At 32.8% G+C, this 19,786-nt stretch overlaps 1 protein-coding gene across 1 annotated transcript in view; it reads right to left on the bottom strand.

Moving 5' to 3' along the window:
• The window catches only part of LOC136313582 (cadherin-10), a 161,836-nt gene that overhangs the window by 37,070 nt on the left and 104,980 nt on the right, over nucleotides 1–19,786 (bottom strand). Inside the window, exons 3-5 of the mRNA XM_066244116.1 lie at nucleotides 9,472–9,766; nucleotides 7,995–8,114; nucleotides 7,395–7,562 (exon numbers count right to left, since the gene is read on the bottom strand). Of these exons, the coding sequence (XP_066100213.1) occupies nucleotides 7,395–7,562; nucleotides 7,995–8,114; nucleotides 9,472–9,766 (583 nt within the window). The remainder of the gene's footprint in view (nucleotides 1–7,394; nucleotides 7,563–7,994; nucleotides 8,115–9,471; nucleotides 9,767–19,786) is intronic.

A 19,786-nucleotide genomic window follows, 5' to 3' on the forward strand; every position in this document is an offset into this window, starting at 1 on the left:
AATTAGGTCTCGACAAATGTACTTAGACACCCAAAATGTCTCATCTTAAGAAAAACTTGCCTACAAGTAATTCTGTATTAACTTACAGATGGTTAAGAACTGATTTTTGGTATTAGTCTCAATAATAATAAAAAAAATTCATTGAGTGCATGTCTGGTAGATCTGGAAGCTTACATAATATATGTCATATCAAATTCTCATAAATTTTAAATTACCTATGTCCTGAAACATATTATGAGATGGTCAAAGATAAATACAGATATGATCATCACTCAATCATATGATATTTTGACTGCAATTTATACATTTTTTCCTCTCATCAAGTCTGAGCTCTGCTGACATTACCAGTACTTGTTACTGGCCCCTGACTTCCACTTGTCCACCTAACCTGTGTGCAAACACGCCTGTGACAATGCTGATAGACCAGGGACATGGTTCTCTGAGAGCTCTTTCTCAGTAGCCTACCAATTGTTAAAAAAAAAAATTAGAAAATTAATCTATTCTCTTTTTTTGTGTGTCTGTGCTGGAGTGTGTTGGAAAGCAGCTAAATGTGAACGGAAGAACAGTGGTTTTCTTGAACTGTGTTCTAGAATTGTCTCATATGTGGGTTGGAACTTTTTGCCTAAGTGTCAGCAGCTGCTTACTTTTCTTCCGTCTTCTTGAGTCCTAGTAAAATGTTGCCCCATTCAAGAACTAGAGCCACGTCCTACACACCAGCTGGTTGGCTGGGGCCCTGACCATCTGCTCAACTGCTTTTGTAAACTATTTCTCTAAACCTGGACTTCCTTTCTGATGTCTATTGGTTTTTTTCTTTCTTTTTTTTTTCAATGAATTTGAGAGTCTTATTATATAGCATTCTCTGCTCTATTAAGGCATAAAAACCTGGACAAACCTGGCTTCTGCGGGTCAGACAACCTTAATCACTGACTCTAATCTGGATGAAAATCAGTATCTTACCATTTTCCGAGATGTTTGAAAAAAAAAGTCATTTGAGCGCAAATCCTGTTATCCATGTGGTTTTGCCAAAACCCTATAATGATTAGATTCCAGTAATTTAACATTTTCTAGACTTTTCCCCATGGAGCCTATTTTGCTTATTTGATTTTAGGGAAAGAAGGAAGGAAAGGAAAATCAAGTGAACAAGACTAAAATATCCAAGCAGGAGTAACAAGGTGGTTAGATTTAAAGTGAGAGATTATAAAGATTTTTTTTTATCTTAGCAGAATGAAATATATCAAAATTCAAGAACCACTGAATGTCTGACTGATTAGTGAGCAGGAAAATTCTCTCTTGATTCCGAATGCATAGAAGTATTCATTTGTTCATACATGGTAAGCACAGGCTCTTGTTTGGCCACCGAAGCTCTAGGTTTCTCCAGACCTAAGGTACCTTTATTTAACTCTTGGTTGGTCATGAAAGAATAACAGCATAGTATCAGAGCAAAAAAAAAAACCCAGTAAGTATAGAAATGTTAGACACACTCTTTCAAAAAAATATAAATAAATAAAAGAGAGAGAAAGGGAGAAAAGCCATGAATGGAGAAACTATTATATGTTACAATTACTACTGGATACATTTTATATATGCAAACATGTTTTTAATTTTAACATTCTAAGTATTGCATATGTAGCAAATGAGGTCTAAAGAAGTGGAATTTCCTGATTTTATGCATTTTTAGTTTCTGAAATCATTTCTTAGATATGTCTCACCTATTCATTCTCCTTCAAATAACACCCCTGCCATTCTCTCATCGTTTCCCCCCCCCCAATGTTCTTTGCAGCACTTACCACGCTGTAAGACATCATGTATACTTTCATATGGTTATTACTTTTCTTCTACACCTTCAACCAGTAGCTTGGGTCCCTTTCTGGTCTCTGCAGCCTAATTCCTGCTTAGAGCCTAGGATGTAGGAAGCTCTCAAAATTTATCCACTGACTCACTCCTAACCCAGAATTTCTTCCATACAATATATTGCTTTCTATTTTATTTTTTTGTACATCTGTTTCTTCACATGCAAGCATTATTTGTTCAATCCTCTTTCTGCCTTTCTTTTATTCCTCAACTTGTTATCCTCTAGCTCCTTCCAAAAAAATTTCTACTAAAACTAGCTGGGGAAGATCATCACAATTAGCCACATTACAACAATTCTAATAGCTGATCTCCAGTGCTCATTTTATTGTCACCCTTGTCTTTTTCATCTATTATTTTATTTTTATTAGATATATCAAATTACATATAAAAATAGAAAAAATAAACATATTTAAAATGTATGCATAAATAGAAAATACAGAAAAGTAAGCATTAAAAGCATCAACTATTTCAGCACCAAAGATAATTCTCACAATCACATAGAAGCATGTTCTTTTTTTCCTGTGCAAAATATTTCATTCATAAATAGGCAACTTTGTTAGTATCTAACTTCATGACCTCTCCTTTTCCTACTCTTATGGTTTATAGTTGTTTTAAGTAGTAGTTTTAAGAAAGGATTTAAGTGCCCTGGCCGGTTGGCTCAGCGGTAGAGCGTCGCCCTGGCGTGCAGGGGACCCGGGTTCGATTCCCGGCCAGGGCACACAGGAGAAGCGCCCATTTGCTTCTCCACCCTTGCCCCTCCTTCCTCTCTGTCTCTCTCTTCCCCTCCCGCAGCCAAGGCTCCATTGGAGCAAAGATGGCCCAGGCGCTGGGGATGGCTCCTTGGCCTCTGCCCCAGGTGCTAGAGTGGCTCTGGTTGCGGCAGAGCGACGCCCCGGAGGGGCAGAGCATCTCCCCCTGGTGGGCAGAGCGTCGCCCCTGGTGGGTGTGCCGGGTGGATCCCGGTCAGGCGCATGTGGGAGTCTGTCTGGCTGCCTCTCCCCGTTTCCAGCTTCAGAAAAATACAAAAAAAAAAAAAAAAAAAAAGAAAGAAATAAAAGAAAGGATTTAAGTCGAGTGACAGGTTCTCCAAAATTAGCTTCCATTGTAAAGGATGAACTCCGTCCCCTCTTTCTGTATTTGGATCAATGCTGGTCCTCTGTGCACCTGTAGCACTGCACATAGTCTCATCATCACACTTATAATATCATATGGAAACATCCTGCTAGACAATAAGCCACCCATAAGAAGACATATTAATCTTCTTTTGTTTAATTGGAAATACAGTGATTGCTCCTAGAAGGAAAGCAATAGATTGTTTATCTCCACCCACTGTTTTTAAAATTAAATTAAAGCACTTGAAATAACTCAGGACTCTGAAGTAACTTCAACAGTGATATCTTTTTTGAAAGTGAAAAATTTATAACTACAGCTAAAGAATAGAAAATACTTTTGGAACTCAGTTTTCAGGGGCACCCTTACCTTTGAATCCAATGCCCTCCTTTTAGAATCATACTAAGGTGCACATGTTGTATTTAATGTTCACCTCTCAAACCAGAGGATCATAATGATAACTTAGATCAGGCCTACAGTTATATGCTAGTTAATACTAATAAAATTGCACTATTGTCAATATTCCTGGAAGTGAAGGGTCCTCTGATCTAATCTTCTTCAAATCTCTTTGTTGTTTGTTATGAACCAGCCATGCTGGTCTTTAGGTCTTGATATATATCATTCAGTTTTCAACCTCAGGGTTACTCACATGTTGTTCCCTCTGCTTGGAGGATCTTTCCATCTTTTTTTATGGCTGGGTCTATTTTATCTTAAAGTGTTTTGGTGAAATAATACCTCTTGAATGAGACATTTTCTTATCTTACCCCAACCATCACCATCACATGCATGTTTCTAATTTATCCAGGACTGAGCCTGTACCTTTTATGTATACAGTGCTTTTATTTATCTATGATCTGCCTCCCCTGCTTAAACGAAAGGTCCAAACAAAAAAAGAGTGTTTTTAAGGCAAAATTCATATGTGCAGCTTCTAAAGTAGTGTTTGGTGTAAGAGCATTCTCAATAAATATTTTTAGATAAATGAGTTCATGATTTCACTTGAACAGCTCCTCATATAACATATCAAAGTTTCTCACTCTCGGCACTGTTGATATTTTTGGCCCAGCAGTTATCATTGTGTGAATTCTGAGGATGTTTAGAGCCTACCTGGCTTACATACACTAGATGCCAGTGGTATCCACCATTCAGATGAACAAAACCATCTCAAGATATTGTAAAATGTTCTTCGGGGGGCAAAACTGTCACCGACTGAGAAAGCTTGTTATGAATCCACAGAATGAAATAAGATAAACTACAAAGGAAAACATCTGAGTTTTCTTCTGCCTTTTTTCCTTTCAAATGACTGAGTGAGACTTTTATTTTTCACAGATGTAACATATAGTGAGATGGTGAATTTTGCTAAACCAATCTACATGGAAGTTTAAGTTTTGACCCCACTTTTATAAAATTGAATAATAATAATAGAGCAGGACTTGCAAAAATCAACATTGTTGAGCATGTAAATAGGCTAGTGGCAGTCATTAAGTTAACTGCTTTATAGACATTAAATTATTTAGTTTCATACCACTCCATGGAACATGCATTGTTATTCTGTTTTACTTAATGGACCAAGGTGAGAAAGGCACTAAATGAAGGCAGAGTTGGGGACCATATAGGAGGACTCCACAATCAACTCCTAAGCTATTCCACTTGACAACCACTAGCCGAGCCACCAACCCTCATGAAGCTATTGACTGGCATTGTGGTTAAGTCTGAATTGAGACTTGATGTAACTAGAAAATACTTGATGTCAGTGGGTATTTCAAAGAATTATGAGATAAAATAATGTAAAATGTGAGTAATTTTTACATTGATGATATATTTAAAAAATAATACTGGGTTAATAAAATATATGACTTTAAAAATGCCCTCTTCTTTAATGTTTTAGATATGGCTGACAGAAAGTTGGAAATCAAGTATGTGGCCCACACTTTTGGTTTGCATTACATTTCTCTCAAGCAGCATTTCTCTCTACATGTGGTCATTGTAGAATAAACAATTGGTCAGCAATTGGTAATATTTCCACTCTGAACCTCCTTTACTTCTATGCACTGGGTATAATAAAAATAAGAATGGGTCTGCACAGTTAGTTTTGAGATTTCAATGTTGTTCCATATGAAAGGCTTCATAATCTGTAGAATCTTCTTCAAATCTTGGTTATTTACTGCAATGATACTAAAAGTTAAAAACTAGTGTTCTAGATGTTAGATGACTTAAATTATCGAGTAGTATTATAATTGCCATGACTGGGTGTTCCCAATAGTAAGATATAGTTGCAAATATACATAGAAGATAATTGAGAAAACAAAAATCCATAAATTATATTTTCACCTATAATTTAAAACAGGACAATATGCAGGAAACTCTAAAATTTCTCTAAATGTATTGGCAGTTTATACATCTGGAGTTGACATGGATGTCAACCCACCTCTGCCATTACTTGCATGTGGTCCTTATTTTCTCATTTGTAGACTGGAGGTCATGATACTCACCTGACAGAGTTGATATGATTATATGAAGTAGGTCAGAAAGTAAACTAACTGGTACAGGGCCCAGCAAAAATTCTATTTAGAAAATGTTTATGCTCTACTATTATTATTACTATTATTATTATTATTATTATTTATTATTTCAGGGCTTATATAATGTGCCTCTTAGATATTAATCACAAAGTCTCACTTAAAAGGAAAGATAATAATTATTGAATAAATTAATAAAATTATTATCATAGATAAAAAATAATGAAATAAATTTTTATCTGGGATTATTAATTTCCTAATGTCCATATTTTTCATTTAATATGAATATTTCATTTGCTTAGTGAATGCACCATTTTTATATGAACTGCCTTTAAAATATGTATGTGTATGTGTGTGTGTGTGTGTATATATATATATATATATATATATATATATATTCCTGAGCACTTAAGATATAGTACTCCTTTTAATGGTCAGTTATTGATAAAATATGTTTTCATTTTAGAAAAAGCAATTGGTCAGTTATGTTATTTTTCCTCCTGGATTTGCATTTTCATCCTCCTGATAGCAGGCTCATACTAAAAGATGATCAGAAATATATATAAAATGTGAAATTTACATTTTATGAAAAAGCTACAGAGGATTATAATTGGTTTCCTTTTCCCTACCAATATTAAATGTAATCTGGAGCTGAAACCTGATTATTTGGAAAGAGGATAAGCAAACACCCTTCTTCCTTTCTTTTGGGCCAGACCTCACAATAGCAGACCTGAAATATCTAACAAACAGATCATCACACATCCATAAGCATATGATTAACTTGCTCAACAAAAATTTACTTGAAATTTTCAATATTTCTACACACATGATTTTCAACAATTCAGTTCAAATCAGGCACTATCAATAATCAGAGTTAGGGAAAAGCAGGAGAGAAAAGAGATAAAATGCTTGTAAAGAGTCAAATTAATACAATATATTCTTAGACCATAATCCCTTCTGTGCTGTGGTCTTTAGTGTAAAAAATATAAATATCACAAGAAGTTGTACTTTAACATTTTAACACAAAGAGACACCTAAAATTAGGGGATCAATTCAGAAGTTAATACACAGCAAATGGTAAAATTTAAGTCCATAGATCATCCTAGAGCCTACATTTCTATGCCACATTCTTAACCATGTGAAATTTCATCTTGAGTATAGGATCTTTTAGATTAGCAGGAAATTGGCTAAGTCTTGGGACTGTCCACTGAGACCTAATAGCATCTTATCTAGTGGCATGTCTACCAAATTTGTGTAAGAAAAGAGAACAAATATGTGTGTTATAATGTCAGAAGCTAATGGTTCTTAAACTGTTTATGACCTATTTTGAGAATTTGAAGTGTTATTCTATAACACAATATAGATCTGTAAGTAGATAGGAATATGAAATACTGTATTTATGTTCGCCATCCCCAAAACAGACACATTAAATGCAAATCTGACATAGAATATTAAATACAAATCTGCTTAGTGGGTAGAGTTCTCCCTATGTAGCCCTTTCTAATATGTCAAATCAGATTTTTATTGAAAAATAATTTACCTTCAAGTTAGAATCCTTATTAAATTCTAAGTGGAAATAAACACATTTGTTGTAGAATCATGACTTACTTTGTTTTCTAATATAACATAATTTCCTTTTGTTAACTGAAAAAAAATAGGTTTAGATTACAATTATAGATGAAGAATATATATATATATATGAAGAGGTTTTATAATCACTGATCTCCTTGTCTCATAATATATGTTGGAAATACTCAATTTTTAAATAACAGTGAATTCAACAGCATATATACCTTTTTCTTCATTTTTGTAGCACAGTTTCAATTCATTTTAAATTAAATGATTGACAATTTCTTTTCTGTACTTTTTTGACTCTAAAGCTTTTGCCCTGCAGAAAGACCATTCGAGGCAGCTTACTCTGGGGGAAGCGAGGTGGGTTGTCATTGACATCTGTCAGCGTGATGTTCACTGTGGTGGTCCCCGATAAGCCTCCCATCTGGCCTCCCATGTCCTTGGCCTGGATTACCACTTGGTATTGCTCCCTGTTTTCTCTGTTCATGTTTGGTAAAGCAGTCCTGATAATACCTTGAAGAGAATATAAAACCATTTGTTAACTTTATTAAAATCTCGATTATTTGTTGATAACGCTCACAAATTATATGGCCAAACTAGTGACTTTTGAAACACAAAATATGTTTTGGGGATTAATTTTTATTGTCTAGAAACTGTAAAGGTGATTAAATGAAAATATTTCACAATGTGTGCTGTGTTTTTATTTCCTAAAAACTTTTGTATGTGCTGAATACTAACCTAAACCCATATGTAAAAACATAAATAACAGGTACATTTTCATTAGCTCACTCAGTAATGCAGCTTTGAGATTGTAAATTAAGCATGACATCATCACTCTTCCGGGGGTATTAATGTTAATGTTTTGTTCTTATCTTCCCACCTATTTTTCTACCTATAAAGAACAAAAAGACTATTAAATTAACAAACCAGTTCATGAATCCTGACCTGTTTCAGGCTCCACAGAGAAATAAGGCTGCCCTTGAAGTATGCTGTAAATGACTCTGGCGCTGTTCCCATAGGAAGGGTCATCGGCATCTGTAGCTGTGACTTGCACCACGGAAGTACCTGAAGTATCCAAACTCAGCTTAGTTCTGCACAGTACCAGAAGGAGGAGCAAAAGCACTGGTTTTCATGGAAGACCTGAATGATTTTGGGCTTTAATTATGACCTCTTAAAGAAACATATATTGATAATTTAGATGTGAAAATCATATATGGAGTTATTATAAATAACATATATATTCAATTACATATATATTTAGCCAACAAGTATATTTTTACTCATGCAATAAATAAGGTTAGAGGGTATCAAATTATAAAAAATGCAGTCACTTTTACAAATGCTCAGGTTTGATACTTAAATTCATTTTCACATAATAGATTTGTTTCATGGAAAGGGCATATCTAATCACAAAGGAGTAAGTTTGCTCCTCTTTCCCCCTCTCCACTAATTAACTATAAAAATAATTAACATCTGATCTAGAATACAATTTTATGAATAGATTAAAATTTAAATTTAGAAACAATCCAAGATGTTCCCATGCTCCACGAACTATTAAAAGCTATTTAATAAAGTTCAAGATATTTAAAAAGGGCTTTATAATAAGACAATTGCCAAAAGTCCTTGGGATTTAGTGAAGTAAATATTAAATAATAATTCCAGAACAAGGCTTTTGAGAAATGCTATCACAACCGTTAAGGAAAAAAGAATTGTTATTGTTTTATCAGTTTATATACCTACCCCCTCATTTAAGAAATAAATCTATTTTAGTGAATCTAAACATATATCTCTCAAATTGTTATCATTGTTTTCTGACATTTTATATTTTCTAATCCTCTCATAAAAAATTAATGCATTCAATGTAAAATAATGGAATAATCTCATCAATCCATCATTCAGATTGTCAAAATAATTCAGATAAACTGTAGTTAAATGATGAGAGAGTGTATATACATATATATATTTATGACTAATAGTTAGACTCTGTATTTATGTTCTAATAGTTATACTCCAAGTCCATGTTACAAATGATCACGTTGTAAGGTGTATAAATGTAAAATCTCACTATGCTTATACCTGAAACTAATATTTTATGCCAACTGTACTTTAATTAAAAAAGATTTACATTCCAGAATGAAAATTAGATGAGGCCAAAAACATAATTATAGTTTCATAGTTTTCTACTAAATTCAGTAGTATTTAGTTGAATTTCTGAGAAAAGTGTCTACTTATTTGTACTGTAAAATTTACAAATACATAGAAACTAAAAAATGCATTTATTTTTTGACTGATATCCTAAATGAATAAATTCTGTATTCTTAATAGGAAATCAAAGGTGACTTTAATTAATTGATGATAACATGTTAAGAATTTCTTGATTTTTAATACTTTCTGAATACCAACCTAAATGTTATCAACTTACCTACAACGGACATTTCAGGAACACTAGCTGTATAAATTTCCTCTGGGAATGTTGGCTCATTGTCATTGATATCATGGATTTTGATCACAAACTCAGACTCTGGTTCTACTGGCCTCAAAGTTCTTCTGTTAATAGCTTGTGCACGCAGAGTATAAAAAGCCTTTTCTTCCCTATCAATTCTTCTCGTGGCATGAATGTCACCTGTTTTTTCATCAATAATAAAAAGAGTACCAGCTCCATCTCCAGATAAAATATATTTGAGTGATCCATCTCCTTTATCTTGGTCTGAATGAAGCTAGGGGGAACAAAAAAATAGTATATCCATGATAATACCTAAAGGTACATAATGCTGAAAGAATTCAAAGAAGGTCTCTCATATCTCATCACTGAATAATGGGGTCAGTTAGCTCAGTTTTTGAAATGAAAGTTGCGTAAGTATGATCACATTCCTTCACATACTGTCAAACAATAGGACTAGCCTTCCACCTATTATGATGATATTTTTTCAAGATGGAAAAAAGTTATAAAATTAAACCAAACGCACTTTGCTTTGCTTAGCCTTAGTAGATAACCATTTTCATAGGCAAATAACTACTGACAAAGACATAAGTCATCAGTCTTGATGCACTGGTGTAAACATTTCTTCATTTCTTTTTGTCAGTGAAAAAGTCTTTTACTCTCCTATTATGCAGGAAATTCATCTCCTATAAACTTATTTGTTATTATTTCCATCTGGGAACTTATTGATATCTTAAGAGCAGTCGGACAGGCAAAGTTGTATGAGACATAGCTCCTATGTTAGAAACACCACACATCATTTTGGGTTCATATAAATGTGGCTGTCATACAAATATTTGTGGGTCACAGAACAGGAATACAAATAGATGCCTATATAACACTTGTCTATATATTTTAAACTTATAAATCAAGTTAATAAGATATGTTGCACTTAGCCTCCTATCTTGTCAAATCTATGTTCTCAACAACCTCAAACAAGAATTCTGAGCAAGAACAAGGCAATGCAGGGCAAGTCTTTTTCCTGTTCCTTGCCTAAGCACACAATTACCTTCCAGAATCAAGGCATCTTGCCAGAAAGCTTTGCTTGCATCCATGTGGGCATCTAAACCCAATACATACCCTATTCTAGTGCAAATGCTACCCTAGGAGCCTGTGTGTCATGTATGTTATGGGCAAATTCTATTTATGTTGTTAACAGATGTCCATTAGGCAACAATTAGGGTTAGTGTTGCCTGTAACACTGGGCAAGTCAGACCTGGAAACCTTTCTTGGATCTAGAAGCAAGCTCAGTGATGTTTGAGTAGAAAATAATGAGTCCTCAGAATCTCAAGTGTGGTCTGAAAATGGACGTACAGGTTCTAGATGAGAAAATTCATGCCCCCCCTCCCCCTCACCATGGAATACTTTGCCAAAGGCAGAGGAGCTCAGCCATGGTAAGAAGAGAGCATAGCTTTGTAAAATCCAAGGATTATAAGTCTCTCTTTAATAGTACCATCCAACCAATACACATTTTCTTTTCTATGACCACAGTTTGATTATTTGTAATTAGTGTGTATTTAATTTTTTTATTTTTATTAAATAAAAATATAAAAACAATGTATACATTTTTAAAATTGCTATTGAGTATTTATAATAACAGATATCATGTTGAACATTTTTAAAAATTCATATAAAATGTAGTAATAGATCAGAATAGGCACAATGACCTATAACTTCGAGAATTAGAAATCGGAGACTATATTTTTCAATCATGCAAAAAATCATAGACATTTATCTAAATAGGTTTGTGTTTTGCTCTTTAGATGACTTATATCAACACACATTTTCATCTAATTACATGTAAAAATATTAATCTAATTATTTTCTATTTAAAATAGAATTTTGTTTCTTTATTCAAAAGTTTCCTTTATGGAGTCTATGTCAATGAATGTAGCTGTGAAACATTTTTATATGAACATCAAAACTATTTAAATTAAATATTTTAAAACATACACATGCCAAGTATATTATATAATTGGTATTGTTGGGTCTACAAAAGCAATCTGCTTTTCTGGTTAATGATTTGTAGTAATTAACATTTAGCCATCAAATTTGAATCAGACTAGTTTTTTTTTTTAATTTCTGGACAAATAATTCATTATTACAAACATAATGAATGAAGAAAATCCCAAATGGATATATACTTTGAAGAAAGAGATAAAATAATCAGGGGAAAATTTTAGTTATTACAAAATCTGTCATTCATAAACAACAAAGCAAGGTTGAGCATCATCTGCTTTTAACGAAAAAGCTCTCAGAAGTAACTTATGACTGTGTTGGCCAGGGAAACACTATCAAAAAGTCAAAAGATTGATGCTTTTTAGTAACTGAAATTGCACGTAGTTGCTAGGAAGCTTTCCAATTACATGAATGTGAAAGACAGTGGCAATTTTCCAAACAGCAGGCGTAGTGTTGCATATTTCTTGCACTATCCTAGAATCAAAATAATTCAAGAAAAGATTATTGATATTATCAACTATTTGATCAGCTTAATGTGGTTTGTAGTAGACAGTTTTGTTTATTGTCTAGTCTTTCAACAATTTTAATTGAGAAATATTTGTTTACTCTTATAAAAATCAGCTACTTTTAAAAGTAAGTCAGCAATTCCATTTTAGAGCTAAGGAAGATTTGAATACTATGTGTAATAGAAATTCACAGGACAACCTATAAACTAACCCACGGAAATGAATTTCCTTAAATTAATGACAATTAAATTACTTGATAAAGAATGAAAAGAGGTTAAAACTTGGGAATATGCTTGCATTTCACAAATTTTACATTTCATGGGGAACATTAGATGAGTATAGAACACATATATTCATAGTAGAGAGCTTATAAAGCAAGCCAAGAATCATTAATATCAGTTCTGCTATTTTAAGCAGTTAATCATGAAAAAAGTTGCTAGTACTAAGGTCAGATCTTAGTTTTAATAATGCTAAGTTTTGGAATATGAATCAAACAGGATTTCTACCTCAATTTACACTGTAAAGGACAAAAAGTAAATCTCACATCCTAAAATTTTCTGTTGGATTAGAAAACTGAACATGTTATTAGGGCATCAAAACATGAGGATTGGAAGTTGGACTGTGGTTTTGAGAAATAAAAAGATTTTTGCTTGCTCATAATTAAGAGAAATAAATTAGTTCTATAAATTATAAGCTTTAGTTTAGAGAAGCCAGATTTATAGTAAATTCTCCTTTGACCATTAGAGCTAACATAAAAAAAAAAAAGTACCTTCTTTTTTTAACAGAGGGAAACAAGTGATCACTAACGCTACAATGAAAGGCCAAAATAACCCTGTTTGCCATTAGCCTATGTTTAGCAAAATTTTATATAAATAAACATATTTGAGAACTGAACAAACAAAGAAACAACAACAGATACTTACTATATGGCAGAGAAGCATTTCTAGACCTTCTGAGATTTGGGGAGTTGCTCCCTCCCCTAGATGAAAGAGTTGGGAGACAAGAACCAACTAATAGTAGGTGCGTACATTGATAGGGATGAGTTCCTAACGGTTAAAGGTTTACTGAAAAGAGCGATGGACAAAGTACTTTAATTACAGGCTCCCACCTAAGCTTCCTTCTTTTTTTAATTTTCTTTTTAATAGTTTAATTACTTCTTCCTCTACAGTCTTTTTCTGCCCTTACCTGGTACTGTCTGTCACCCTCTTTTCTTGTGTGTTGATATAATTTTATTTTACATTTCAACTCATTTTCTAAGCAATTATCAGGCAAGTGATACTATTAACAACTGTAGATCTCTTGTTACTTTTCACTTTTATATTTGGATATATGTTATCAATACTTGGATTTATTAAACATTTAAATGAATAAAATCAGTGGTTTCTGTTACTGAGAAGCGGGATTATGTTTTATGTGTCAAACAACTGATAGCCTGTACTTGGAAATAACTTTTATATTGATTTGACCTTGTGCTATTTTATTATGTGAGCCATTAAGTTTTCTTCAAATGGAGAAAAAATGTCAGATTATTGAGGTTTTAGTTCCTCAGTAACACCTGTTCTTCAGTGTGAAACATTTGTGCCACAAATCTTTAAGAAGAATTTTATGTTAATACTGACCTTTTCTTTCCTTGAGGAAAACCTATTAAAAATTCACAACCTGTTATGTTCCTTGTAAATTCACAAGCAGATAAAGGACATGGCAGGCTACATGACAATTAATAAAAATAGAACAACTGGTGCTGTGCTGCACATTTAAAAGTCATTTTCCTGTTATTTAACTTTTTTTATTTAGATGCAGTTAATTATAACTCACTGCTTACATTGAGTAGGTTAAAAATTAAACTAAACAAATCCACTGAACTTAAAGACATATTTTAGGTACAGATAATTTAATGAAAATATCATTTGAAATATGACAGGCTTCTGATCATCTTACATTTCATGTAAAGAATTTACCTCAAAATATGTGTTTAAAATAAATTTCATAAGCTTAAAAGTGTTCTTGTGGCTAATATAATTTGAGGCTCTCTTAGTTTTCTTTCTTTTTAATTTTAGACTAAAGGAAGAAAATGAGATTCAATAAATTTTTTGTCTCATAGGATTTAAAGTAAGATTACACTTCAGGATAAGTACTAGGTTGGTTTCACCTCATAATATCAGTTCATTTTTATTTTTCAGTTTCTCACATTAAATAAGAAACTATTAAAATCTATTTATGCAGTAGAGAGAATTTATGTAATTTGTCACCAAAAAGATAACCTATAAAAATGGTTACATTATATTTTTACTCTATGTAGAAGTAAAATGAAGACCAAGTTTAAAAAGTAAAAAACCATATCTGTCAATTCTTCCTGTAAAAGTCTTATTACTAGTTCAGACGAACTTTTATAATTGTGTGAGATTCTTTCTCATTCAGAATATTGGTGCTTGTAGATACTGGAATCATTGGTATTTGGTTATATTTCAGACACTGGGATAAAGTTGTAGACAAAAATCAGAATAATATTAGTATAACTATATTATAATTATATTTATAATGGGTGGACTAGCTCTTTGAAGGGTAAATTTTGATGAATGAATCACAAGAATTATAACATTAATTTCTGATTTAATAATTTCTCATTTGTGTGTGTTTGTGTTCATTAACTTAAAAATTTTAGAAATTGTTAAATAGATTTGCTAATGCACAGTTATAACTTTATGCCTGCTATTCTTTCAAACAGCCAATAAATTCTATACTTGTTTTAAAAATTCAGATTGTGTCAAATATGCTATGCTATTCTGGTAGCATCTTCATTAGTATTTTGCTCTTATTGTTCCAGTGAGTAAGATAATATCAAATGGAAAATAGGACATGAAATCAAATAACTTTAAATTTACATCCAATAAAAAATATTAGTGAAGATGGCCCAGCATTAGGTAGCAGTTGAAAGCTTGTTCAAGCATATAAACATAAGCTGGTCAGAAATGAATAAGTAGTTACTTATTTTGTGGAAACAGAGGTAGGAGAAAAGAACATGTGGAAAATCTTGAAATAGAGTATATGAAACTTAGAGAGAAACCTGTGGGCCTTATTTTAATATTAGTAATGTTTAAAAATATAGACAAAATTTTATGAAACTATTTTTTTCATCCTTCAAATATAGAACTGATAAGAAATAAAGCTTAACAATAGAATGGATTATAAAGTCAATTATAATAATTTTTAAATACCCCAGATATATGATTTAGAGCAGGGATAGTCAACCTTTTTATACCTACCACCCACTTTTGTATCTCTGTTAGTAGTTAAATTTTCTAACTGCTCACCGGTTCCACAGTAATGGTGATTTATAAAGTAGGGAAGTAACTTTACTTTATAAAATTTATAAAACAGAATTACAGAAAGTTAAAGCATATAATAATAATTACTTACCAAGTACTTTATGTCAGATTTTTATTAAGTTTGGCAGAGTAAATCTTTATAAAACAACTTACTATAGTGAAATCTATCTTTTTATTTATACCTTGGTTGCTCCGCTACTGCCTACCATGGAAGCTGGAACACCCATTAGTGGGCGGTAAGGACCAGACTGACTACCACTGATTTAGATTGATAAATACTTTTCTGACTACTTTCTTTCTGGAGCTAGAGGGAAGCTTAGAAGATTAAACAATAGATGGGCAATGATGTCTATATAGCTTAGAGTCTGGCATAAAAATTGAGTGATTTATTTTTTACATTGAGAGAACTCTCTAGAGATCTCTTCCAAAAAGGAAAGCTCTAGCAAGGTCTGGATTCAATAACTAGGGATTCTTTTTCCCATCTGGTCTTCCAAGAGTGCACCCAGTGGAAAGTAAGCAATGTTTTATGGGCCAACATGAATGGTGAGCCCAATCTGTGATTATCCTAAAGTATTGAGGGCTCTATTTGAAGACAGTTAAGACCATATAACAGGTCAAATTTCTTTACAGAGAATGCTATAAAGTTCAAGAAGGTATCTCCTCCTAGAACTGCTGCTGACTCACATGTTAATGTGATTCAAAATGGTTAGATTTCTTTGCTAGTACTGTAAGGTGATCAAAATTACAATGAAGGCATTTATTTAAGTTTTTCATAGACATACTTTTACAAGGCATTATCTGCCTCAAGATCTTAAATGCTATACATAAGACACAGTAGAAACATTTTTCCAAATGATTAATTTACCCTTAAGAGAATTATGAAGAAATATGTTGTTTAAGGCTTACATTCTTCTAGAAGCCTGACATCATTCTTCTTAAAGCTTTGAAAATTATTAAATTATACAAAGTATTCACTTGAGGTATAAAAAATGATATTGAACATTTTATACCTATTTTAATTCACAACTTCAAGAAGTCTTTTTAAGCCTTTTGGATTTAAACTATAGGAATGTATGTAAACCCATGTCTAAAAAGTTAAGTAAAATACAAAATATTTAAAACCAAGAGATTTAATTTGATTAGTAAAGTGAAAAGCAATTAGAATAGAAAAATATCAAATGACCACCTCATTCCTATGGCAGCTGAAAATCTTCCCTCCTTCCTTTTTGTCAAGAAAGTTATGGCGATAGAAAATATGAACAAAAAGATGGCTAGGGATAGGACTTTATTGAATTTTATTTAAATAAATATTTCTTGAACTAAACTAAACTAAATTGGAGGGAGTGATAAGAATTCTCACTGTGGTATTTTAGGACTTAGAAATTTTAGAGATTTTTGCTATAGAGGCAGTATTTGAAGCTATTGGATTTTTAAAGCTTGTAAAGGTACTTTTATCTTGAAAGCTATAGAGTGACAAGTACATAATTGGATGCCCAAAGGAGAAAAACCAGGCAGCTGTCTGCTCTCTCTCGGGGTTATGGCCAAGGAGGAGAAAAATTAAAATAAGTTTGGATCTTTCCATTTATTGTATATTGAGGGGCACTGATTGACAGGAGAATTTTAAAAAGGGGTATGAACACTCTTCTAGAAAAAAAAGAATGCACTTGTGTGTGTGTCTGTGTATAAAACACAATGTTTTATGTAGTATCAGGGAGTTCAAATATCCTCTGAAATATAACCATAGACCACTACATTTAAAAGAAAAATCTCTAGCTTAGGTTGACTCTTTATATCTTGCCACACAGGAAAAAGTGAGAAATTAAGAAAATATTATTGCCAAGAAAGAAGACTGCTCATTTGGCTGAGACATTCATTTCTCCATCAAATTATGAAACCTATTCCCCAAACTTACCAGACAATATCATGGTTCTATAATTTGTCTACTTTACCACTATCTTGATTTATCCACCCTGCAAATTCTTACTCATCTTTAAAGTTCCTATTTGTGCCTTATAGTCTATGTGAAGCACTTTTTTGATTTTCTTTCCAAGGCTAAATTGACCTATTTGTGCCTCAATTCTAATACATGTGTATAATTATATATATATATATATATATATATATATATATATATATATAATTTTATAACACTGATACAAATTTGAATTATTATTTTTCTATCCTTATGGAGTTAATATACTTATTTATCTATTCATTCTTATTTATTTATTTTGTGAGTGTGTGTGTAATATAGAAAGAGACAGAGACAGAGAGAGGGACAGTTAGGGACCGACAGAAAGGAAGGGAGAGAGATGAGAAGCATCAATTCTTTGTTGTGGCACCTTAGTTGTTCATTGATTACTTTCTCGTATGTGCCTTGACTGAGGGGCTACAGCAGACTGAGTGGCCTCTTGCTCAAACCAGTGACCCTGGACTTCAAGCCAGCGACCTTTGGGCTCAAGCCACCGACCATGGGGTCACTGTTTATAATCCCACGCTCCAGCCAAAATCCTGCGCTTGAGCTGGTGAGCGCACTCAAGCCTGATGAGCCTGCTCTCACGCTAGTGACCTTAGGGTTTCAAACCTGGATTCTCTGTGTCCCAGTCTGATGCTCTATACACTGCACCACCACCTGGTCAGGTACAAATATAATTATTTTGAAGATAGGAATGAAGAGTTCTATTCTTTTAAACTCTTAATATCTCAAAGTACAGAACACAGAATTATTTATTTGTTGGAGAAATGGACATCAAAGTAACATGCCACAGACATGAGAAATAGAGTTCATTTTGCTCTATGTCTTTGGAAAGGCTGAAAATTCTAGAGGGAGTAAGACAGTATTCGAAGTCCCTAATGATAAGTGGGATTGATCACTGTACATTATAAGTATAAATATATTCAAAATAAATCATTCCTGATATTGAAAAAGATTGGGGTTGCAAATTAAATAAAAATTCTAGCCAACTACAAGATTGAAGCAGTAGAATGTGATATTTAAATGAATTACTTGGATAAAAATTTAAAATTTTTCAATAGTAACCAGGGATTGAAAAGTAAATTCAAATTTGTTTCTGAAATTATGATAAGTCATTGTAGAAATTCGTAATTTTTTCTTAAGAGTAAGACAAGGCAGGCATGTAATAAAAGCAGGCCAACATTCCTCCTGATAACAGAGAATAGTCAAAGAGATTGCAAAAAAAAAAATCATATCTCCAAGCTCAAATTGCCCTGTAAACCATAATATTTGAGTGGAAGAAAACCTCAGAGGAGAGAATTGTACAAAGGTGAACTGTGGAGTGGCAGCTGCTTCTTCCCCAGCGAATCTGCCAGTTCTCCCCTGGACTGGGAGGTAAGGGTCTGTGACTGTCCCAAGAAGAAGGTACTTGTGGTATAAAAAAAAAACAAGAAAAAAAATTAGAGTTCATGTTGAACTTTAGTGGAAATACTGTAAAAATGAAGGTCCTCAAATGCATAAATCACTTGCTGAATTATCAGTCTATAGGTGGTTAAATTCTTAGCTTTATTTATTTATATTAGACCACAGACTCTTCCACAACTGCCTACATTTTTTCCTAAGCTGCAGGTTTCATGCCAAATGGTGTCATCTCTCTGCAATCTCCCACCACCCTCTGCCATGTTCCAAAAGGGTCTTTGGGATTCAAACTTTTACAGCTCTTAGCTTCTCATCATTCCTCACTGGAGCCTCTCCAAACTCCGGTATGTTTTTCCCTTTTTTTATTTGTTACTCTTTCATTTTGATGTGACATCCAATTACTGAACATACATATATATTCTTTTGTTGGGCAAAGCAGTCAGGGCTGCATATTATCTTTTTTGAGAATATGGAATATGCCACTCCAGAACCTTTTTATTAATATTGCTGATAAGAAATTTATAATTCTTCTGATGTCTGATCTTTGTATATACCCATGGATTTATTTTGCTCTGCAGGTTTGTAGAATCATTTGTTTATCCAGATTTCTTAAAATTTTGCTATATTGTTCCTTAGTGTTTGTATATAGCTATCAAAACTGCAGGATACTTACTAGGCCCCTCATTCTTATAATCTCATACTGTTTCTGTGCAGGTAGAGTTTTTTTATTGATCGCCTCTCTCTCTCTCATTTTTTCTTGTTCTGGGACTCTTATTATTCAGATATTGTTTCTTATTCCTTTTTCTTTTAACTTTATTGTTCCTTACCTCTGAGTTTCCATCTTTGTCTTCTTGCTTTAATATCTAGGTTGTGATTCTAATGTTATTCCCTATGCTATCTATTAAGATTTTTATATATGGTATCATATCTTTAAAGTCCAAAACCGGTATTTTTCTGTGTATTTGTTTTTGTAAAATTATATACATCTAGCAGATAATAATACCATAGGTGGCTGCAACAACAATATTTACACTCAATATTCCCTTCTTCTAACTTGCAACTATCTAATCAAGAGAAAGAGCTTAATACTTCCC

This window comes from Saccopteryx bilineata, chromosome 1, assembly GCF_036850765.1.
Source record: "Saccopteryx bilineata isolate mSacBil1 chromosome 1, mSacBil1_pri_phased_curated, whole genome shotgun sequence".
NCBI classification, from domain to species: Eukaryota; Metazoa; Chordata; class Mammalia; order Chiroptera; family Emballonuridae; genus Saccopteryx; species Saccopteryx bilineata.